Source organism: Ranitomeya imitator, chromosome 4 (genome assembly GCF_032444005.1).
Source record: "Ranitomeya imitator isolate aRanImi1 chromosome 4, aRanImi1.pri, whole genome shotgun sequence".
Lineage (NCBI taxonomy): Eukaryota > Metazoa > Chordata > Amphibia > Anura > Dendrobatidae > Ranitomeya > Ranitomeya imitator.
Window position 1 is genome coordinate 514,411,777 of NC_091285.1, and position 25,134 is coordinate 514,436,910.

The 25,134-nt window shown below is 43.6% G+C and overlaps 1 protein-coding gene across 2 annotated transcripts in view; it reads right to left on the minus strand.

Moving 5' to 3' along the window:
* LOC138676620 (lamin-B3-like) overlaps positions 1 to 25,134 on the minus strand; it is a 98,461-nt gene that overhangs the window by 12,651 nt on the left and 60,676 nt on the right. For both annotated transcript variants that reach the window (XM_069766099.1, XM_069766100.1), the window contains exons 7-9: positions 24,854 to 25,082; positions 24,302 to 24,409; positions 21,796 to 21,915 (exon numbers count right to left, since the gene is read on the minus strand). In XM_069766099.1, coding sequence (XP_069622200.1) covers positions 21,796 to 21,915; positions 24,302 to 24,409; positions 24,854 to 25,082 — 457 coding nt within the window. The remainder of the gene's footprint in view (positions 1 to 21,795; positions 21,916 to 24,301; positions 24,410 to 24,853; positions 25,083 to 25,134) is intronic.

Here is a 25,134-nt window from a genome sequence, read left to right on the forward strand (position 1 = left end):
TAAACCTCTTAATCCAGTGATGACTTGCCAGATCCCAGTCAAAAATAGAACTGAGGGTGGAGATCTGGACTTTTAAAAGGTGCTAGGCCTATCTCTAAGCCCTTCTGTAGAAAATCAGAAAATCTAGGATTTGTGACATTTGGACTAGGGGGATCTGGTAGATTAAGGAGGCAGAAAGATGAAAACTTCTTCCAGAACTTATTGTGGATAGCATTGATTACTGGTTTTCTGGATCTTTGAAGCGTAGCTACTACTGGGTCCGATAGCCCTTGGCTCTCAGTACCTGGGCTTCGGTAACCATTCCGCTAGATTCCACTTCTGAAGATTCAAGTGAAGAATGGGTCCCTGCAAGAGAAGGTCGTTTTCTACTGGCAACTGGACCGGGCCGTATACCTGCAGATCGATAATCAGGTTGAACCAACTTCTTTTTGACCACAACGGGGCTACTAATATAGTTAGTTAGGGTTCGCTCTTCTCGGATCTAACGTAAAACCTTCGGCAAAATCGGAATTGGTGGAAACGCATAGGCCAGGTGAAAATCCAACTTCTGAGCTAGAGCGTCTACTCCCCTGGAATTGTCCCTGGGGTTTAGGGAGAAGGCTTTAACCTGCGTGTTTTGGCGAGATGCAAAACGATCGATTTTTCATAGACCCCACCTGTCTAACGTATCTTGAAGCTCTTGACTGTTCAGGCTCCATTCCCCCGACTCAGATAGTCTGCCTGGGTGTTGGAAGAGCCTTTCAAATGGATGGCTGTCAGTGACATTAGGTGTTTCTCTGCCCAGGAGCATATTCGGGTGGGGGATGCTCTTTAAGTTGTTGAACCTTGTACTGCCTTGATGCGAGCAACTTCAGTCATGTTGTCCGAATATATTCAGATACGTTGTCCCGTGATAAAGATGACTTGCTGCTAAAAGGGCTTCCTCTACAGCTTTTAATTCTCTGGATGACTTTCTGCTCGTTGCCTGGTCCCAGGGTCCTTGGCACGGGATGTTGTTTATCATGGCTCCCAGCCCCTCTTGCTGGCATCTGATGTGATTGTAGTCAGCGGGACTTGAGTCAAGCTGACACCTTTGTGAAGATTTGTTAAGTTTATCCACCAGGCCAGGGAGGCTGTGACTCGACCCGGCGTGTGTAGCCTTCTGTTTAAAGTGCTGGGATGGCCGTTCCAGTTCCCTAAAATATGAGCTTGAAGGACTCTGGAGTGGGCTTGAGCCAAGGGTACTGATTGGATGCAGGCTGTTATGGAACCCAAAAGCGACATGCCTTCCCTGAGCGTAGGAGATCTCATGTCTCTGAATATCTTCACCTTTGTTGTTAACCCCTTCATGACCTTGGGATTTTCCGTTTTTGAGTGTTCGTTTTTCATTCCCCCCCTTCCCAGAGCCATAACTTTTTTATTTTTCTGTCAATATGGCCATGTGAGGGCTTATTTTTTGCGTGACGAGTTGTACTTTTGAACGACATCATTGGTTTTACCATGACGTGTACTAGAAAATGGGAAAAAAATTCCAAGTGCGGTGAAATTGCAAAAATAAGTGCAATCCCACGAGTGTTTTTTGTTTGGCTTTTTTGCTAGGTTCACTAAATTAAAACTGACCTGCCATTATGATCATCCAGGTCAGTACGAGTTCATAGACACCAAACATGTCTAGGTTATTTTTTATCTAAGTGGTGAAAACAACTGAGGGCTTATTTTTTGCGTGCCGAGCTGATGTTTTTAGTGATACCATTTTGGTGCAGATACATTCTATTGATCGCCCGTTATTGCATTTTAATGCAATGTCACAGCGACCAAAAATACGTAATTCCACACGCCACTATTGCGCGCACATGTCAGCTGTTCGAAACAGCTGACATGTCGTGGCTTTGATGTGGGCTCACCGCCGGAGCCGACATCAAAGCAGGGGATCTGACCTCGGACGTACTATCCCGTCCGAGGTCAGAAAGGGGTTAAGGTTAGACGGTGGTCCTCCGGATGAAAAGACATTTGTTTTGCAGAGTCCAGGAGTACCCCCAGGAATTTCCTGGATTTGGAGGGCCATAGTGGGATTTTTTCAGATTCGGGACCCACCCTAGGGATTTTAGAATATCTAGAGTCTTTGATACGTGAGATTCTAGGATCATCTTGGTGGAGGCCACTATCAGCAAGTCATCCAGGTAAGGCACTATACAGATGCCTTGGTTCCGGATAAAGGACACTACTTCCGCCATTATCTTGGAGAAGACTCTTGGTGCTGAGGAGATTTAAAACGGAAGGATGTTGAACTGATAGTGTTCTATCTGTTGATCTCCCTGCACCGCAAACCTGAGATATTTTCTGTGTTTCGGGTGAATTGGAATATGGAAGTATGCATCTTTTAAGTCGATGGTTGACATGAAGGAGTGAGGGCCTATCAAAGGAATGGCTGATCTTACCGATTCCATCTTGAATCTGCGGTATCTTACATGTTGGTTGAGTCATAGTAACATAGTTAGTAAGGCCGAAAAAAGACATTTGTCTGGGCGCTGACTGCAGGGGAGGGACTAATCGGACTGTGGCCGTCGCTGACTGGTCGCGGCAGCCATGACAGGCAGCTGGCGAGACCAATCAGCGACTTGGATTCCATGACAAACAGAGGCCGCGACCAATGAATATCCCTGACAGACAGAAGGACCGACAGAAAGACGGAAGTGACCCTTAGACAATTATATAGTAACATAGTTAGTAAGGCCATTTGTCCATCCAGTTCAGCCTATATTCCATCATAATAAATCCCCAGATCTACGTCCTTCTACAGAACCTAATAATTGTATGATACAATATTGTTCTGCTCCAGGAAGACATCCAGGCCTCTCTTGAACCCCTCGACTGAGTTCGCCATCACCACCTCCTCAGGCAAGCAATTCCAGATTCTCACTGCCCTAACAGTAAAGAATCCTCTTCTATGTTGGTGGAAAAAACCTTCTCTCCTCCAGACGCAAAGAATGCCCCCTTGTGCCAGTCACCTTCCTTGGTATAAACAGATCCTCAGCGAGATATTTGTATTGTCCCCTTATATACTTATACATGGTTATTAGATCGCCCCTCAGTCGTCTTTTTTCTAGACTAAATAATCCTAATTTCGCTAATCTATCTGGGTATTGTAGTTCTCCCATCCCCTTTATTAATTTTGTTGCCCCCCTTTGTACTCTCTCTAGTTCCATTATATCCTTCCTGAGCACCGGTGCCCAAAACTGGACACAGTACTCCATGTGCGGTCTAACTAGGGATTTGTACAGAGGCAGTATAATGCTCTCATCATGTGTATCCAGACCTCTTTTAATGCACCCCATGATCCTGTTTGCCTTGGCAGCTGCTGCCTGGCACTGGCTGCTCCAGGTAAGTTTATCATTAACTAGGATCCCCAAGTCCTTCTCCCTGTCAGATTTACCCAGTGGTTTCCCGTTCAGTGTGTAATGGTGATATTGATTCCTTCTTCCCATGTGTATAACCTTACATTTATCATTGTTAAACCTCATCTGCCACCTTTCAGCCCAAGTTTCCAACTTATCCAGATCCATCTGTAGCAGAATACTATCTTCTCTTGTATTAACTGCTTTACATAGTTTTGTATCATCTGCAAATATCGATATTTTACTGTGTAAACCTTCTACCAGATCATTAATGAATATGTTGAAGAGAACAGGTCCCAATACTGACCCCTGCGGTACCCCACTGGTCACAGCGACCCAGTTAGAGACTATACCATTTATAACCACCCTCTGCTTTCTATCACTAAGCCAGTTACTAACCCATTTACACACATTTTCCCCCAGACCAAGCATTCTCATTTTGTGTACCAACCTCTTGTGCGGCACGGTATCAAACGCTTTGGAAAAATCGAGATATACCACGTCCAATGACTCACCGTGGTCCAGCCTATAGCTTACCTCTTCATAAAAACTGATTAGATTGGTTTGACAGGAGCGATTTCTCATAAACCCATGCTGATATGGAGTTAAACAGTTATTCTCAGTGAGATAATCCAGAATAACATCCCTCAGAAACCCTTCAAATATTTTACCAACAATAGAGGTTAGACTTACTGGCCTATAATTTCCAGGTTCACTTTTAGAGCCCTTTTTGAATATTGGCACCACATTTGCTATGCCCCAATCCTGCGGAACAGACCCTGTCGCTATAGAGTCCCTAAAAATAAGAAATAATGGTTTATCTATTACATTACTTAGTTCTCTTAGTACTCGTGGGTGTATGCCATCCGGACCCGGAGATTTATCTATTTTAATCTTATTTAGCCGGTTTCGCACCTCTTCTTGGGTTAGATTGGTGACCCTTAATATAGGGTTTTCATTGTTTCTTGGGATTTCACCTAGCATTTCATTTTCCACCGTGAATACCGTGGAGAAGAAGGTGTTTAATATGTTAGCTTTTTCCTCGTCATCTACAACCATTCTTTCCTCACTATTTTTTAAGGGGCCTACATTTTCAGTTTTTATTCTTTTACTATTGATATAGTTGAAGAACAGTTTGGGATTAGTTTTACTCTCCTTAGCAATGTGCTTCTCTGTTTCCTTTTTGGCAGCTTTAATTAGTTTTTTAGATAAAGTATTTTTCGCCCTATAGTTTTTTAGAGCTTCAATGGTGCCATCCTGCTTTAGTAGTGCAAATGCTTTCTTTTTACTGTTAATTGCCTGTCTTAATTCTTTGTTTAGCCACATTGGGTTTTTCCTATTTCTAGTCCTTTTATTCCCACAAGGTATAAACCGCTTACACTGCCTATTTAGGATGTTCTTAAACATTTCCCATTTATTATCTGTATTCTTATTTCTGAGGATAGTGTCCCAGTCTACCAGATTTAGGGCATCTCTAAGCTGGTCAAACTTTGCCTTCCTAAAGTTCAGTATTTTTGTGACTCCCTGACAAGTCCCCCTAGTGAAAGACAGGTGAAACTGTACAATATTGTGGTCGCTATTTCCTAGATGCCCGACCACCTGCAGATTTGTTATTCTTTCAGGTCTATTAGATAGTATTAGGTCTAAAAGTGCTGCTCCTCTGGTTGGATTCTGCACCAATTGTGAAAGATAATTTTTCTTGGTTATTAGCAGAAACCTGTTGCCTTTATGGGTTTCACAGGTTTCTGTTTCCCAGTTAATATCCGGGTAGTTAAAGTCCCCCATAACCAGGACCTCATTATGGGTTGCAGCTTCATCTATCTGCTTTAGAAGTAGACTTTCCATGGTTTCTGTTATATTTGGGGGTTTGTAACAGACCCCCATGAATTTCGACCCATATGGACTCGACATCCTCATTTCCTTCGCTAATATCCTCCCTTAAAGTGGACTTTAGACAAGACTTTACATAGAAACAAACCCCTCCTCCTCTCCGATTTTTACGATCCTTTCTAAACAGACTGTAACCCTGTAAGTTAACTGCCCAGTCATAGCTTTTATCTAACCATGTCTCGGTTATTCCCACTATGTCAAAGTTACCTGTAGATATTTCTGCTTCTAGTTCTTCCATCTTGTTTGTCAGGCTTCTGGCGTTTGCGAGCATGCAGTTTAGAGGATTTTGTTTTGTTCCAATCTCCTTGCTGTGGATTGTTTTAGAAATGTTCTTACCTCCCTTCTGAGTATGTTTTCCTGGGTCTTCTTTGTTCAAGTCTAATGTTTTTCTTCCCGTCCCCTCTTCTAGTTTAACGCCCTCCTGATGAGTGTAGCGAGTCTTCTGGCGAATGTGTGTTTCCCAGGTTTGTTGAGGTGTAGTCCGTCTCTGGCGAGGAGTCCATCGTACAAGTAATTCACACCGTGGTCCAGGAATCCAAATCCTTGTTGTCTGCACCATCGTCTTAGCCAGTTGTTTGCATCAAGGATCCTGTTCCATCTCCTGGTGCCATGCCCGTCTACTGGAAGGATAGAAGAAAAAACTACCTGTGCATCCAGTTCCTTTACTTTCTTCCCCAACTCTTCAAAGTCTTTGCAGATTGTCGGTAGGTCCTTCCTTGCCGTGTCATTGGTGCCAACATGTATCAGAAGAAATGGGTGGACGTCCTTGGAGCTGAAGAGCTTTGGTATCCTATCGGTCACATCCTTGATCATCGCACCTGGAAGGCAGCATACTTCTCTTGCAGTTATGTCCGGTCTGCAGATGGCTGCTTCTGTGCCTCTCAGTAGTGAGTCTCCCACCACCACCACTCTTCGTTGCTTCTTAGCTGTACTTTTTGCTGTCACTTGTTGCTGTGTGCCCTTTTCTTTTTTGCTTGCTGGTATTGCTTCATCCTTAGGTGTGCCATCTTCATCCTCTACAAAGATTTGATATCAGTTCTTCAGTTGTGTGGTTGGTGATTTCTCCATGGTCTTCTTGCTTCTTTTGGTCACATGCTTCCACTCATCTGCTTTTGGAGGTTCTCTGACACTTTTTTCACCTTCTGTGACCAGTAGAGATGCTTCTGTTCTGTCTAGAAAGTCTTCATTCTCTTTGATGAGTTTCAAAGTTGCTATTCTTTCTTCCAGACCCCGCACCTTTTCTTCTAAAAGGGCCACTAGTCTACACTTCTGACAGGTGAAATTTGATTCTTCTTCTGGTCGATCTGTGAACATGTAGCACATGCTGCAGCTCACCATGTAGGTTGTCACATCTACCATGTTGCTCCTAGATCCTGCTGACTTGCTGTGTGTTTTCCTTCTTGTGTAATCTACTCAGCCAAGCTCTCTTGCAATAATGTCCTACAGGCAAAAATTTGCGCGCCGTAAGGCGCGCGGTTTGGTGATGCTTTCCAAGCAGCTGGTCCCGGCTGTACCCAACGATCTTCTAGCTTAGGGAGACTCTTCGCTTTTCCCAGAAGGCACCTGGAATATGCAAATTAGCCTCCTCAAGCTTGAATCCCTGGTTTGGTGATGCTTTCCAAGCAGCTGGTCCCGGCTGTACCCAACGATCTTCTAGCTTAGGGAGACTCTTCGCTTTTCCCAGAAGGCACCTGGAATATGCAAATTAGCCTCCTCAAGCTTGAATCCCTGGTTCAAGTTCCTTCAAATTTATAATGATACGGGCCTTGCCTGAAGGTTTGGGTACCAAAAATAGTCGGGAGTAATGTCCCAGACCCCTTTCCGATTCTGGAACTTGAGAGATCACCTTTGATCTTGTCAGGTCTCAGACCTACTAGCAACGCTGCTTGGTCTCTTGGGGATGGAAGGGAGGTGATCTTCAGACCCCGTGGAGGGGAGGAAATTAACTCTATTAGCAGGCCCTCTCTGATGACTGAGGACCCAGTGGCAATTGGTGATATTCTGCCACTGAAGTACGAATTTTGAGAGCCTCCCCCTCACTGGGTCGAAGTCACCGCTTCTCCTGTTGGGACTGCTGTTGGGGGATAAGAATATTCTTCCCTCCACCTTTTGCATAGCTCCACCTCCCGGTCTTGCCTTTTACCCTCAGAAGTTTGAGGCTGTGAGGGACCCAAAAAAACCTTTTTAGGGGGTTTTTGTTCTGGGAGAGCTTTTTTCTTGTCTGTGGCCTTTTCTAAGATCCTGTCTAGAGAGGGCCCAAACAGTCTCCTTTAAAGGGTATGGCATATAATTTGGCTTTGGAGGAGATGTCACCAGACCACATCTTGAGCCAGAGGGCTCTCCTAGCCAAGTTAGTTTGTACAAGAGACCTAGCAGCAACGCTAATGGTTTCCATGGAAGCATCCATCAAAAATCCAGTAGCCCTAAGAAGGCTAGGTAGTGAGTCCAGCAATTCACTTCTGGAGGTACCCTGGGATATATGGGACTCTAGCTCCTCTAACCAGTGGGAGAGGGCTCTAGCTACACGGGTTGAAACAATATTTGCCTTTAAGGCCACCATAGATGTCTACCAGGATTTTTTCAAGAGACTTTATTTTTCTGTCCATTGGATCTTTCAGTTGTGAAGAATCTTCAAATGGGAGCGTGGTTCTTTTTACAACTCTTGCCACCTGTGTGTCGACTTCGGGAATGTCCCATTTGACAGAATCACCTTCTATGCGGAATCTGTGTTTCATCTCCGAGGGAATGCGGAGGAGTTTTTCCGGCAGTTCCCACGCTTGAGAAATCATGTTGAGTATATTAGAATGTACTGGGAATCCTACACTTTTTCCCTTGTTTATCCCACCAAACATCTGGTCCTGAATGGACTGAGGTTCTGACTCTTCCTCCAGCCCCATAGTGCTGCGTACCGTAAATAACATATCCTCAATCCAATCCGAGGAAAATAGATATTTTCTGGTTTCAGAGGCCTTGGGTGATATGGGTTCTTCCCGTCTACCAAAGGACGAATCATAGGAGAGGTCTGATTCAGACTCAGAGTCCTCAACCTGTATTTTCCTTTTTTCCCCTGGAGGAGGTGGTGGAGGGGTAAACGCCGCCAGGAAAGACTGCACCTCTTGCTTGACTAGCAAGCTGATCTCTTCCAAGAGGGAGGGTTGCTCTGCTCTGACTATTTTGTCAGTACATGACTGGCAGAGCTTTTTATCCCACAATGAGGGCAATTTAATATTACAGATGGCGCACTTTTTCTTCATAGAAGCTTTGGGGGCAGACTTGTCTCCCTGGAACGAGAGGGAGAGTAGTATCAGACAAAGGGAACCCCTAGGTTATCTGAGGACCCCATCCCTGCATACACTTATTGTGGCAGGGGCAGGGATTCCCTTCCATACTGAAGGATAGTCTTACCTCTGGCGTCTTCAGGCAGGTTTTATACCGTTAGTAGTAAGCCCCCCCCAGCGAAGATAGGCTTCCATCCTCTCCCTCCTGAGTCCTTGTGCAGGAGGAACGGCATCCATGAGCACGAGGCGCCGCCGGCGAAAGTCAGGTGCGCTCCTCTGGAATGCAGAGTCCCAGAAGTGACGCGTGCCATACACTTCCTGGATGCCGGCTGAGCGTGAGGAGGGGGAGAGGATCGGAGAGCTCTGGGAGGACTCCATTCGGGATCTCGCTGGCCTGCTTTACCCTCAAGGGGGTGCGGGAAAACCAGGAAGGGGTCCCGAGGTTGACCACAGCGAGGAACGACGGGAGTAGCGAGGAGGAGGTGAGACACGACGGCATGCTGCCCAGCAGTACAGGCAAAGCCTGTGATAAGGTAAGTGTAGTCGCCGGCCACCACAGCAGAAAGTAAATCTCCCTGTCCCATGGGGAACAGGAAAGACACTGGCAAGTGGGAGGTGGGAGGGCCTTTTAACCTCTCCATATTTCCTGTTCCCCATCAGGGCAAAGAGGCAACCTCCGTATGCCGTCGTGGAAGGTGACTAGAGAAAAACTGCCTGCTGTTACAATGATTTCACTATCATCTGACATGATATACATTGTCAGAGGAGAGTGTAATGATGCCCCCGACACCTCCACCATCCCCAGACCCTCCACATCAGTATCCTTAAAAAAATGGCGGGTGCATGCGCCAGCAGAGATCTGCTGGCCGGTACCCAGCAACAATAAGGAACTTTTCCTATTGGTTCCCTTTGATCACTGTGACAGACTCCATCACAGTGATCAAAAGAAAAAAATATAGTAAGATTAAATCCCCCCCTTGTCACTCCCTTAGAGAGATAAAAATTGTAAAAATAAATAAATAAATATAAATATATATATATATATATATATATATATATATATATATATATATATATATATATATATATATATATATATATATATATATATATATATATATATATATATATATATATATATAATTTTTTTATTTTTTTTTACATTCCTTGCCGATGGGGTTAGGGTTGTGGTTGGAGTTAGAATTGGTGTTTTTTTTTTCAAAAGTTTTCAAAAATCGATGACGATAAGATGGCTAGTGTTGAGCGCAAGTGCTTGCTACTCAAGTTTGCACTGGATGATCTGGTATGCACAGAGTATCGCAGATCCCCACGTTTTCTTTTTTTTTTTTTTTTTGAGTGTCCAACAGCCACAAAACATGCGTGGTGGTGTGGGGCCTCGAACACCTGCAATTCTCAGGGCATACCCAAGCACTGGATGCAAACCGTAGTAGCGCGCTCTTGCGCTCAACACTAATTATGACATTCAATTTCATGACCTAATGTTCTCAAATTCTGTGTCGTACATGTGGGTTCAAAATGCTCCCTATACCCCTGGATAAAATCCTTGAGGGGTGTGGTTTACAAAATGGCACCATTTGTAGGGGGTTTCTACTGTTTAGGCACATCAGGGGCTCTCCAAACGTAACATGGTATCCACTAATGATTCCAGCAAATTTTACATTCAAAAATTCAAATGGCGCTTCTTCCCTTTCGAGCCCAGCCATGCACCCAAACAGTAGATTTCCCGCACAAATGGGGTATCAGCGTGCTCAGGAGAAGTTGCAAAACAAATTTTGGGGTCCATTTTTTCCTGTTACCCTTGTGAAAATAAAAAGTTTGGGTCTAATGTAAATTTATGAAAAAAAAATCCTTCTATATTATTTCAAAACACTCTTTTTCGGCGATTCCTTTGTATCTCCGTTCACACTGCACCGACACACACAAATGATACACCATATGAAAGGTAAACTTGCCCCCTTCAGCAAGAAAATAGCCAAACAAACCACACATCCAGGATGTGATCACAAAATACATTTTGAACATTAATTTTCATAAAACTGTAGTAAGGAAAAATGACCTGCAGGTGGCACCACACTACCCCACAGCACAATACCACAAAGCTGAAACAAATCCTAAAATTTGCCTTGGGGGCTTTCCAGCTTGCTGAACTCCTTGCGCAGCTGATTTCAGGCAGGTACATATAAAATTTTTGCTACATATGTGGAAGTAGAATACAAGTAAAACTTTACTTGTTTAAGACTTCAGCCTTAAAACTGAAGATATAAATGAATGCAGCCTAAAAGGGACCGGATAGGTTCTCAACCATCAGATTTTCCATATTATTGGACAGTCATTGAAAAGTCTACCTTGTAAGGCCTGTCCCACTCGTCCAGATAATTCCTGTACCGGAAAAAATCGTTACCGGAGTTATCCGTGTCCGTGTGCTCACGTGGCACATCAGTGTGGCACACATGCAGCAGCCGTGTGCCGACTGGGTACCACACGGACCGTGCAGGAGACAGCGCTACAAGTAAGCGCTGTCCCCTGCTTTGGGTGCTGAAGCCGACATTCATTTCTTCTCTCCAGCAGCGTTCGCTGGAGCGAAGGAATGAAAAATCTTTTTTTTTTTTTTGCAGTGTAAATAAAGTTCCCTGTAACCAACCCCCTCCCACCCCGTGTGCCCACCCGCTGGAAAGAAAATACTCACCCGGCTCCCTCGATGCTTCCTCTCAGCGTCGCAGCTCTTCCTGTATGAGCAGTCACGTGGTGCCGCTTATTACAGTGATGAATATGCGGCTCCACCTCCCATAGGGACGAGAATTGCAGAAATGCTCCCTGAACATACATATATAGATATAGATATAGAGATATAGATATAGAAATATATATGCACCGACCCCCCTTAATTTTGCCACAAAAAAACTGGGAAAACTTATTGACTCGAGTATAAGCCTAGGGTGGAAAATGCAGCAGCTACCGGTGAATTTCAAAAATAAAAATAGATGCTCCATACCGTTCATTATGGCCCCATAGATGCTCCATATAAAGCTGTGCCATATATAATGCTCTGCACCGTTCAGTATGGCCCCATAGATGCTCCATGGCCCCATAGATGCTCCATATATATCTGTGCAATATATAATGCTACTGCTGCTGCAATACAAAAAAAAAAAAAAAAAATGACATACTCACCTCTCTTGCTGCCTGCAGCTCCTCAGCGTCCCGTCTCGGCGTCTCTCCGCACTGACTGTTCAGGCAGAGGGCGGCACACACTAGTACGTCATCGCGCCCTCTGACCTGAACAGTCAGAGCAAGAGGACGCGGAAGATGGAGTGGCGCCCGGAACGGGGACAGATAACTATGACATACTTACCTGCTCCCAGCGTCGCTGGCTCCTTCTCCCGTGCAGCTGGTCTCCGGGTGCCGCAGCCTCTTCCCGTCAGCGGTCACCGTTACTGCTCATTAGAGGAATGAATATGCGGCTCCACCCCTATGGGAGTGGAGTCCATATTCATAACTTTAATGAGCGGTCCCACGTGACCGATGAACAGGGGAAGAGCTGCAGCACCGAAGACCGTGGGACAGGCAGGGGGAGTGCCAGGAGCGCCGGGACTAGGCGAGTATGCGACAGTTCTCTCTCCCCCTCAACCGCCGACCCCACCGCCGATCATGACTCGAGTATAAGCAGAGAGGGGCACTTTCAGCCCAAAAATTTGGGCTGAAAATCTCGGATAGATAGAGATAGATAGATAGATAGATATATATACTAGATATATATATATAGATATAGATATAGATATAGATATAGATATAGATATAGATATATATATATATATAGAGATATAGACATATACAGTTAGGGCCAGAAATATTTGGACAGTGACAATTTTCGCGAGTTGGGCTCTGCATGCCACCACATTGGATTTGAAATGAAACCTCTACAACAGAATTCAAGTGCAGATTGTAACGTTTAATTTGAAGGGTTGAACAAAAATATCTGATAGAAAATGTAGGAATTGTACACATTTCTGTACAAACACTCCACATTTTAGGAGGTCAAAAGTAATTGGACAAATAAACATAACCCAAACAAAATATTTTTATTTTCAATATTTTGTTGCAAATCCTTTGGAGGCAATCACTGCCTTAAGTCTGGAACCCATGGACATCACCAAGCGCTGGGTTTCCTCCTTCTTAATGCTTTGCCAGGCCTTTACAGCCGCAGCCTTCAGGTCTTGCTTGTTTGTGGGTCTTTCCGTCTTAAGTCTGGATTTGAGCAAGTGAAATGCATGCTCAATTGGGTTTAGATCTGGAGATTGACTTGGCCATTGCAGAATGTTCCACTTTTTGGCACTCATGAACTCCTGGGTAGCTTTGGATGTATGCTTGGGGTCATTGTCCATCTGTACTATGAAGCGCCGTCCAATCAACTTTGCAGCATTTGGCTGAATCTGGGCTGAAAGTATATCCCGGTACACTTCAGAATTCATCCGGCTACTCTTGTCTGCTCTTATGTCATCAATAAACACAAGTGACCCAGTGCCATTGAAAGCCATGCATGCCCATGCCATCACGTTGCCTCCACCATGTTTTACAGAGGATGTGGTGTGCCTTGGATCATGTGCCGTTCCCTTTCTTCCCCAAACTTTTTTCTTCCCATCATTCTGGTACAGGTTGATCTTTGTCTCATCTGTCCATAGAATACTTTTCCACAACTGAGCTGGCTTCTTGAGGTGTTTTTCTGCAAATTTAACTCTGGCCTGTCTATTTTTGGTATTGATGAATGGTTTGCATCTAGATGTGAACCCTTTGTATTTACTGTCATGGAGTCTTCTCTTTACTGTTGACTTAGAGACAGATACACCTACTTCACTGAGAGTGTTCTGGACTTCAGTTGATGTTGTGAACGGGTTCTTCTTCACCAAATTAAGTATGCGGCGATCATCCACCACTGTTGTCATCCGTGGACGCCCAGGCCTTTTTGAGTTCCCAAGCTCACCAGTCAATTCCTTTTTTCTCAGAATGTACCCAACTGTTGATTTTGCTACTCCAAGCATGTCTGCTATCTCTCTGATGGATTTTTTCTTTTTTTTCAGCCTCAGGATGTTCTGCTTCACCTCAATTGAGAGTTCCTTTGACCGCATGTTGTCTGCTCACAGCAACAGCTTCCAAATGCAAAACCACACACCTGGAATCCACCCCTGACCTTTTAACTACTTCATTGATTACAGGTTAACGAGGGAGACGCCTTCAGAGTTAATTGCAGCCCTTAGAGTCCATTGTCCAATTACTTTTGGTCCCTTGAAAAAGAGGACGCTATGCATTACAGAGCTACGATTCCTAAACCCTTTCTCCGATTTGGATGTGGAAACTATCATATTGCAGCTGGGAGTGTGCACTTTCAGCCCATATTACATATATAATTGTATTTCTGAACATGTTTTTGTAAACAGCTAAAATAACAAAACTTGTGTCACTGTCCAAATATTTCTGGCCCTAACTGTAGATATAGATATAGATAGATATAGATATATAGATAGATATAGATATATAGATACAGTGGGGCAAAAAAGTATTTAGTCAGTCAGCAATAGTGCAAGTTCCACCACTTAAAAAGATGAGAGGCGTCTGTAATTTACATCATAGGTAGACCTCAACTATGGGAGACAAACAGAAAAAAAAATCCAGAAAATCACATTGTCTGTTTTTTTAACATTTTTTTTGCATATTATGGTGGAAAATAAGTATTTGGTCAGAAACAAAATTTCATCTCAATACTTTGTAATATATCCTTTGTTGGCAATGACAGAGGTCAAACGTTTTCTGTAAGTCTTCACAAGGTTGCCACACACTGTTGTTGGTATGTTGGCCCATTCCTCCATGCAGATCTCCTCTAGAGCAGTGATGTTTTTGGCTTTTCGCTTGGCAACACGGACTTTCAACTCCCTCCAAAGGTTTTCTATAGGGTTGAGATCTGGAGACTGGCTAGGCCACTCCAGGACCTTGAAATACTTCTTACGAAGCCACTCCTTCGTTGCCCTGGCGGTGTGCTTTGGATCATTGTCATGTTGAAAGACCCAGCCACGTTTCATCTTCAATGCCCTTGCTGATGGAAGGAGGTTTGCACTCAAAATCTCACGATACATGGCCCCATTCATTCTTTCATGTACCCGGATCAGTCGTCCTGGCCCCTTTGCAGAGAAACAGCCCCAAAGCATGATGTTTCCACCACCATGCTTTACAGTAGGTATGGTGTTTGATGGATGCAACTCAGTATTCTTTTTCCTCCAAACACTACAAGTTGTGTTTCTACCAAACAGTTCCAGTTTGGTTTCATCAGACCATAGGACATTCTCCCAAAACTCCTCTGGATCATCCAAATGCTCTCTAGCAAACTTCAGACGGGCCCGGACATGTACTGGCTTAAGCAATGGGACACATCTGGCACTGCAGGATCTGAGTCCATGGTGGCGTAGTGTGTTACTTATGGTAGGCCTTGTTACATTGGTCCCAGCTCTCTGCAGTTCATTCACTAGGTCCCCCCGCGTGGTTCTGGGATTTTTGCTCACCGTTCTTGTGATCATTCTGACCCCACGGGGTGGGATTTTGCGTGGAGCCCCAGATCAAGGGAGATTATCAGTGGTCTTGTATGTCTTCCATTTTCTAATTATTGTTCCCACTGTTGATTTCTTCACTCCAAGCTGGTTGGCTATTGCAGATTCAGTCTTCCCAGCCTGGTGCAGGGCTACAATTTTGTTTCTGGTGTCCTTTGACAGCTCTTTGGTCTTCACCATAGTGGAGTTTGGAGTCAGACTGTTTGAGTGTGTGCACAGGTGTCTTTTTATACTGATAACAAGTTTAAACAGGTGCCATTACTACAGGTAATGAGTGGAGGAAAGAGGAGACTCTTAAAGAAGAAGTTACAGGTCTGTGAGAGCCAGAAATCTTGATTGTTTGTTTCGGACCAAATACTTATTTTCCACCATAAAATGCAAAAAAAATGATAAAAAAACAGACAATGTGATTTTCTGGATTTTTTTTTCTCAGTTTGTCTCCCATAGTTGAGGTCTACCTATGATGTCAATTACACATGCCTCTCATCTTTTTAAGTGGTGGAACTTGCACTATTGCTAACTGACTAAATACTTTTTTGCCCCACTGTAGATAGATAGATATAGATAGATAGATATAGATATACACACACACGCACACACACCGTATATACTCTAGTATAAGCCGAGATTTTCAGCCCAGTTTTTTGGGCTGAAAGTAACCCTCATTACAGTAATGAATATAGACCCGACTCCCATAGGGGTGGAGCCGCATATTCTTTATTGTAATGAGTGGTACCATGTGACCGCTCACTACAGGAAGAAGCTGCCGGGGAACAGGCGTGCAGGGACCGCGCCAGGAGCAGGCGAGTATAACGCAGAGCGCTATATTCACCTGCTCCCCGTTCCACCGTCGGCGCCAACTGCGTCCTCTGCAGTGACGCTCAGGTCAGAGGGCGCGATGAAACGATTAGTGCGAGTCGCCCTCTGCCTGAACGTCAGTGACCAGGACAGGACGGTCGGCGGTGGAACGGGAAAGGTGAGTATAGCAAGTGCCGGGGGCCTGAGAGGTGAGTATGTGATTTATTTTTTTTAATCGCAGCAACATATGGGGCAAATGTCTGTATGGAACATCTTATGGGGCCATAATCAGCATTTGTGCAGCATTATATGGGGTAATTATCTGTATGGTGCATCATATGGGTCTATGTGCAGCATTATATGGGGCAAATATCTGCATGGGGCCGTGTGTAGCGCTATATGGGGCAAATATCTGTATGGAGCATCTTATGGGGCCATGTGTAGCATTATATGGGGCAAATATCTCTGGAGCATCTTATGGGGCTATAATCCACATTTGTGGAGCATTATATACGGGGCAAATGTGTCTATGGAGCATCTTATGGGGCCATAATCAGCATTTGTGCAGCATTATATGAGGCATATTTTAATATGGAGCATCTTATGGAGCCCATCAAACTGTGTGAAGCATTATAAGGGGCGTATTTTGTATGGAGCATCTTATGGAGCCCATCAAACTGTATGGAGCATTATAAGGGGCGTATTTTGTATGGAGCATCTTACGGAGCCCATCATAAACTGTATGGAGCATTATATGGGGCTCCTGATTCAATATGGATATTCAAAAACACTTAACCAACTGATGTCTCAATTAATTTTACTTTTATTGGTATCGATTTTTATTTTTGAAATTAACCAGTAGCTGCTGCATTTTCCATCCTAGGCTTATACTCGAGTCATTAAGTTTTCCCTGTTTTTTGTAGCAAAATTAGGGGGGGGGGGGGGGGGGGGGGGTCGGTTTATTAGTTGCCCCCAGACAACCAATGTGCGAAAATTTTGCACGGGCAACTAGTTTAATGTTTTGGGTTTTTTTTCTTCCACATTGCTTCAGTTCCTGTGAAGCAACTGAAGGGTTAATTAACTTCATGCCTGTGGTTTTGAGCTCCTTAAGGGGTGCAATTTTTAGAATATGTCACTTTTGGGTACTTTGTCATATAGACACCCTCAAAGTCATTTCAAATGTAATTTGGTCCCCAAAAAAAAAAAAAATCTGTAAATTTTGCTGGAAAAATTAGAAATTACTGGCCAACTTTTGACAGCTATAACATCCTAACAGAAAAAAGATAAAATAAAAAAAATAGGTTTCAAAAATTGTGCTGATTTAAAGTACTCATTTGGGTACTTTTGTGTGACATAACGCTCCGACTTAAAGGGGCACTGTCACCCCCTCCAGCCGTTATAAACTAAAAGAGCCACCTTGTGCAGCAGTAATGCTGCATTCTAACAAGGTGGCTATTTTAGTTTTTGGTGCATGTATTCCCAAAATAAAGCGTTTTATTACTTCTCCAAAATACCTGTCTTTATCCAGGGAGGCAGGTCCTCACCCCCCTGCTTGAAACACCACACTGCCGTCACTCAAATATTCAGGGGCTCCGGGCGCCGCCCCCTCCACGCTGTTTTCGCATGAAATCCGGCGCCTGCGCTGTGTACTACTGTGTGGGGCAGGGCAGTGAGCTCTGGCCGTCTGACGTCACAGCCAGGCTTGCAGACTGCGCCTGTGCGGCCGCCCTGCCTATGAATCCCAGCCCCGCACTGTGCATAATGCATAACACTAGGGTTGAGCGACTTACTTTTATAGGATCGGGTCGGGTTTCACGAAACCCGACTTTCTCAAAAGTCGGGTCGAGTGAAATCGGCCGATCCTATAGAAAAGTCGGGGGTCGGCCGAAACACGAAACCCAATGCAGTGCAATGGGTTACTATGGTTCCCAGGGTCTGAAGGAGAGGAAACTCTCCTTCAGGCCCTGGGATCCATATTTAAGTGTAAAATAAAGAATTAAAATAAAAAATATTGCTATACTTACCCTCTGACGCGCCCTGGTACTAACCGGCAGCCTTCCTTCCTTAGAATCAGCGCGTGAAGGACCTTAGAGGACGTCGCGGCTTGTGATTGGTCGCGTGACCGCTCACGCGACCAATCACAAGTCGCGACGTCACCGAAGGTCTTTCAAGCGCTGATTCTTAGGAAGGAAGGCTGCCGGAAAGAAGCAGGGCGCGTCCGAGGGTGAGTATATTCCTATTAGGTATATAGTACCAGGGCGCGTCAGAGGGTAAGTATAGCAATATTTTTTATTTTAATTCTTTATTTTACACTTAAATATTGATTCCGATACCGATTTCCGATATTGCAGACATATCGGAACTCTATCGGAATTCCGATACCAGATTCAGAAGATCGCCGACCTCATGGCCGACCCCACACAGGGGTCGGGTCGGGTTTCATGAAACCCGACTTTGCCAAAAGTCGGCTACTTCTGAAAATGGCCGACCCGTTTCGCTCAACCCTACATAACACACTGCGGGGCTGGGATTCCCAAGGTGGGTGGCGGCACTGTCCGCACAGGCGCAGTCTGCAAGCCTGGCTGTGACGTCAGACGGCCAGAGCTCACTGCCCTGCCCCACACAGTAGTACACAGAGCAGGATTTCATGCGAAAACAGCGCGGAGGGGGCGGTGCCCGGAGCCCCTGAATATTTGAGTGATGGCAGTGTGGCGTTTCAAGCAGGGGGGTGAGGACCTTCCTCCCTGGATAAAGACAGGTATTTTGGAGAAGTTATAAAACGCTTTATTTTGGGAATACATGCACCAAAAACTAAAATAGCCACCTTGTTAGAATGCAGCATTACTGCTGCACAAGGTGGCTCTTTTAGTTTATAACGGCTGGAGGGGGTGACAGTGGCCCTTTAAGGATATAAAATTTTAAAGTTTTAAAAAAAAAATTGAAAAATTTAGAACATTTCTCGCAAATTTATTTTCACAATTAAACAAGTCATAGCGAATAAATGTTTCCACTACCGTGAAGCACAATATGTTACGAAAAAAAAACCATCTCAGAATCAGTTGGATCCGTTGAAGCGTTCCAGAGTTATTACTATACAAAGTGACACTGGTCAGAATTATAAAATTTGCCTTGGTTATTAAAGATCATAATTGGCTCGTCACTAAGGGGTTAATGTGTTGGAGAAGGGATTGGAGGTATTATTATAGGATGGGGGACATTAATAATACCCCCTTGTGCTGTAACACAGGATGGAGGCAAGGATGGGGAAGACGCTGCTACCAGAAGGAGCCAGGATGAAAGACATTACAGCAAGGAGCCAGGATGTGGGACATCTTTACACGGGCCCGCATATCTGACCAACATGCTGGTTGGGGCCCAGGTCCAAATTTTGCACCATGGGACAACTCTAGTTCTGCAACTGGACTGGAGTCAAAGGTGACTCAAATATCTACCACAAATAAAAAAAAAAACAAACATTATGGACGATCAGAGGTTAAAAAAACCCCGAAGTCAAGGGAGCTACAGTTCTTCAATACAAAAAAGCGAAACGCATTATATAGAGTCACTGCAAACAGAGTGATCTATTTCAAGCGTTTATTTCTGTTCTATTAATGATTATGGCTTACTGCCAATGAAAACCCAAAAGTCATTATCTCAGTAAATTAGAATACTTTATAACAGGGGTGTCAAACTGCATTCCTCGAGGGCTGCAAACAGGTCATGTTTTCAGGATTTCCTTGTACTGCACAGGTGATAATTTAATCACCAACTCATTATTTGTGTAGGTGATTAAATTATCACCTGTGCAGTACAAGGCAATCCTGAAAACATGACCTGTTTGCAGCCCTCGAGGAATGCAGTTTGACACCCCTGCTTTATAACACCAGCTTAAAAAATGATTTTAAAATCCAAACTGTTGGCCTACTGAAATGTATGTTCAGTAAATGCAGTCAATACTTGGTTGGGGCTCCTTTTGCATTAATTACTCCATAAATGTGGCGTGGCATGGAGGTTATTAGCCTGCTGAGGTGTTATGGAAGCCCAGGTTGCTTTGATAGCAACTTTCAGCTCTTCTGCATTGTTGGGTCTGGCGTCTCATCTTCCTCTAGACAATATATAGATTCTCTATGGGGTTAAGGTCAGGTGAGTTTGCTGGCCAATCAAGCACAGTGATACTGTTGTTTATAAACCAGATATTGGTACTTTTGGCAGTGTGGACAGGTGCCAAGTCCTGCTGGAGAATTAAATTTCCACCTCCAAAAAGCTTGTCAGCAGAGGAAAGGATGAAGTTCTCTAAAATTTCTTGGTAAATGGCTGCATTGACTCTTGGTCTTTATAAAACACAGTGGACCTACACCAGCAGATGACATAGCTTCCCAAACCATCACTGATTGTGGAAACTTCACACTAGACCTCAAGCAGCTTGGATTGTCTGTCTCTCCACTCTTCCTCCAGATTCTGGGACCTTAAATTTCCAAATGAAATGCTAAATTTACTGTACTTTGATCTGAAAACACCTTGGACCACTGAGCAACAGTCCAGTTTTTTTTCTCCTTGGCCCAGGTTAATCGCTTCTGGAGTTGTCTATTGATCATGAGTGGCCTGACAAGGAATGCAACACTTGTAGCCCATGTCCTGGATATGTCTGTGTGTGGTGGCTCTTGAAGCAATGACTCCAGCAGCAGTCCACTCCTTGTCAATCTCCCCCAAATTTTTCAATCACCTTTCCTTAACAATCCTTCCAAGGCTGCGGTTATCCCTGTTGCTTGTGCACCTTTTTCTACCACACTTTCTTTCCACTCAACTCTCCATTAATATGCTTGGATACAGTATTCTGTGAACAGCCAGCTTCTTTAGCAATGACCTTTTGTGGATTACCCTCCCTGTGGAGTGTGTCAATGACTGCCTTCTGGACTTCTGTCAAGTCAGAAGTCTTCCTCAAGATGATTGAGCCTACTGAAACAGACTAAGGGACCTTTTTAAATGCTTAGGAAGCCTTTGTATGTGTTTTTTTGGTAATTATTCTAAATTTACTGAGATAATGACTTTTGGGTTTTCCTTGGCTGTAAGCCATAATCATCAACATTAACAGAAACAAACACTACTGCTTTTTCACAGCAACGAGGATTATCAGAAAGTTTACTGCCTACTTCTCCTCAATCTCTTCTACCAGCAGATGTGACTGCAGCAGCTGAATAATCTATGGGCATTTATTGGAAGTGTGACACACACAACCCCATCAGATGAGCCACCCCAATTTCACTTTTAAAAATATATCATTACCGTATGTGCCCTTGTCTCCCTTTTTCTTTTTGAGAACCTTTTTAAATTGGACTTCTCTGGATATAGTAAACTTGGTGAGAATTGTATTAAGAAATTCAGCCCCTTGCCATTCAGGAGAATGATGGAATAGAATTTTACTTTACAGTGGAGTAGAAAAGGAGCAATCAGCTCACCGAACCAGCGCACAACTACGAACACCAAGAGAAATGTCCATAGCAATCCAGGCAGTAAGCCGCCACTCACTTTGTCAATAAAAACCAACTTCAATGTAAAAGATTTGATAAAAACAACAAAAGTGAAACAGGGCCACAAAATACAAATAGCAAAGGAGGAACACGTACAAGATCAAGTCAAGGCATTTCTAACATGCAAGGTCCTTAATCTGAGCAGATGCCACTGTTTCAATATTGTTGGCTTTAACAAATCTTTTGTATTAATAAATCATCATTTTTATTGAACAATTGAGTGCTGGCTTTCTGCTTGAATTGCTGCTGCAATTTTACTTGACACCAGAAAAAGAAGCCGGCAATAGCAACATACTTTAGTCAGGAAGCTCACCTCGCCAGTGGAATCCAACAGTGTCACTTTCACGTCATTTTCAGCTCCCCAGGACTTTTGAGATTTCCACACAAAATCTGAGGGAGGGTTGTGAATAGCTCCAGCATCTGCTGCCCATATCTGTCAGAAATTTACTGCAGTTAATAGTAACAACAATGATGGCATCAAAATTGCAAATACAATTAGTTGCAATACTACAGTGACCTTTACGCATGAAAGCTACAGTATCAAATTAGGTTTACGTTGCTCAAAGCAATCATCCAACATCCAGTTTTCTCCATGGTTAGTTTTAAAGTAAAAAGTGTGAAATGACTGGTTATTCTGGGCAATGCTGAAATGTAATTTATTTATTTTATTACGCAAAACCGAAAGAATTCAGAATAAACAATGTCATTACTTTTATGCCTAAAAATGCCAAAAGTATTCTAAGAGGGATAACTTTATTGGCTAAGCAGAAGAATTATGTTTGAAAGCCTTCAAAGCACAGAAGTTCCTTCCTTCACGTTAGCCAATAAAAGGTATCCCTCCTGGAATACATTTATCATTTTTAGGCTTAAAAGTACAGTATTTACAAATCGATTTTTCTGGCCAACATGGTATCACAATACATAGTTCTTTACTGTACATAAATTCACGTCAACCAAACGCATACAAGAAGTTATCTCTACATAATTACATAATAAATTCAGCTTTGCCACATCTATTAGTAAACCCACATTAATCTTCAGTCAGTCATTCTCATCATTAACCCCTTCCAAAAACATGACCTACTGTTTAGTCGGATGTTGGGTTCCAGACTTGGATGCAAACAAACTGATGCCAGAAGAGATTGGTTGACACCCAACCAGGACCTGCCTCTAACAGCAGCATGTGGAGTCGAGCGCCAACCACTGCTGGTAACCACTTAATGGGAACCTGTCACCATGAAAATGAAGTCTAAACTGCAGGCACCACGTTATAGAGCAGAAGGAGGTGAGCTGATTGATACATAGTTTTGTGAGAAAAGATTCTGTACAACTTGTGTTTTAATCTTAATACTCTGCTCTTTCAGGTATTCTTATTGCATGGGGGAGAGGGGAACTAACTAAGCTTTCTCAGTGTAAGTGTGCATACAAACATAGCAGTCAATCACTATAGAACTGCGCATTGGACCGAAAATCCCAGAAAGAGCAGAGTATTAAATGATTAGAACACAAGTTATACAGAATCTTCTCAAACTATGCCAGTTATGCCTACGGCTTTATTTTAAATGAAAGGGGGCGTTCACTGTGTGAGGCATAGAATGTGAGGTCAGATTTAACGCAGTACAGCAGAGTTGAATCTTGTCTCATTACAAACACAAGAAGCACATTTGCATTTCTCTTCTCACAGTGCTCTCAGCTCTGTTGTACTACCCTTCCCCCACACTGACAGTCTGTGAATGTGGAAGCTGAAACACTAAGAGGACTGCAGCTGAAAAGGTTTTTGAAAAAAAGAGACAAAGTTCACTTCTCCTGTAATGCGTTCGCTCTGCTGCACTGCATTTGTTCAGATCTCATTGCAGAGCTGTGTGTTATAAGAGAGCAATGAGTCTCCCATTGGCAATGACTAGTGATAAGCGAATATACTCGTTACTTGAGATTTCCCGAGCATGCTCGGGTGTCCTCCGAGTATTTGTTAGTGCTCGGAGATTTAGTTTTCATCGCCGCAGCGGAATGATTTACAGCTACTAGCCAGCATAAGTACATGTGAGGGTTGCCTGGTTGCTATTGAATCACCACATGTAATCAAGCTGGCTAACAGATGTATATCATTCAGCTGCGGCAAGGAAAACTAAATCTCCGAGCACTTACAAATACCTGGAGGACACCTGAGCGTGCTCGGGAAATCTCGAGTAACGAGTATATTAGCTCATCACTAGCAATGACTCTCATGTAAAATAAACTCTGTAGGCAGATCCTCATGAATATCAGTATCCGGCCCATAGATCGCAACAGCTCATTTGTATTTAAGAAAATTGTGGATTTCTCTTTAATAAGACATCAGATCACAGATTTTAAAGGTATTGTTTTATGCAACTTCCTATGACCTATATGCCCATATAAATGGCTTAGGAGAATTGATCCTACTGACAGATTCCCCTTAAAGCACGTGGATATGAAATTTAAAACGCATATTCCAAGCACCCATTGGCCTCCGTGTGGTGCAGTTGTGGCCTGCAAATAAGTTGTGTTAACTGACAGGGGTCTGCTGAAGACCCCAGTGCCTGTCATGATAGTGATCCATATGAAAACCAGCCTGTAGCTAGCATTCAAAGGAGACTGCATTATACTATATACTGCAACTATAGTATTGCAGTATTTAGCATGAATTATGATCTCATTTTGGGATTAACAAAAAGTAAAACACCCAAAAAAAAGCAAAATTAAAAATAAGTCAACTCTAATGTGATGCGGTTAGCTGCAAAACTCAGCGCTGACAACTCTTTTGGTCCTTATGGTTTTCAACTTATAAGACTGGTACTCACAGTCACATGTTGGCCAGCTTTTAGCATAAACCGTCCAGGAAGCTTAAAACCAATGTCAGGCAGGCTTCCATGTTGTCTTTTAATGCTCCAACCACTCAGCTGCTGATCCTGTATGTAATAGAAGTTATAAAAATTATCACCAAGCATCCAGGTGTATGCTCTCAATGCAATACCAAAACCCAACACACACCAAGTCCTGATTGTTTGCAGCTGTGGTTTTGCAACAGCTGGAGAAACAATGGATTGAGATCTCTGCTGCAAATAAATCAGAATTAAAGAAAAACAAAAGTAAGCTCCAATGGCCTTATAAAAGGAAGATGACATTTTACAAAAAGATCCAGAAGTCCACAAATGAGTTGTCTCCAACCTGTGGCTCTCCAGCTGCTCTGAAAGTATGACTCCCAGCATGTCCAGACTGGAAATTACTGCCTGGGCACGATGGGATGCATCAGTTCACAATATCTGAAGATCTATAGGATGGTGGCAACTGCTGTACAGAATACGCTTCATTTTCTATGATCAGTTTGTGTACTACAGTACACAATACGATACCTCATCTGAAGTGTTGACAAGCCTCAAGTACTTTCCTTCCGGGTCCATTTCTTCTATAGATACTGGACCTGAAGATGAAGCTTCCTGGATGATCTTATAGCCTGGCCGGCTCTCTCCGCTTTCACTCTCATCTAACTTTCTCTTCTTACCACGCAAAGAACGGCTTGATTGACTTGTGCTGATCCGGGAAACTTTACTTCTTTGAGATGGACTTGGAGACAGCTTCAGCCTAGATGACACCGACACCGTAAGAGGTTTTTAGTTTGCATCCTAACTTCTAC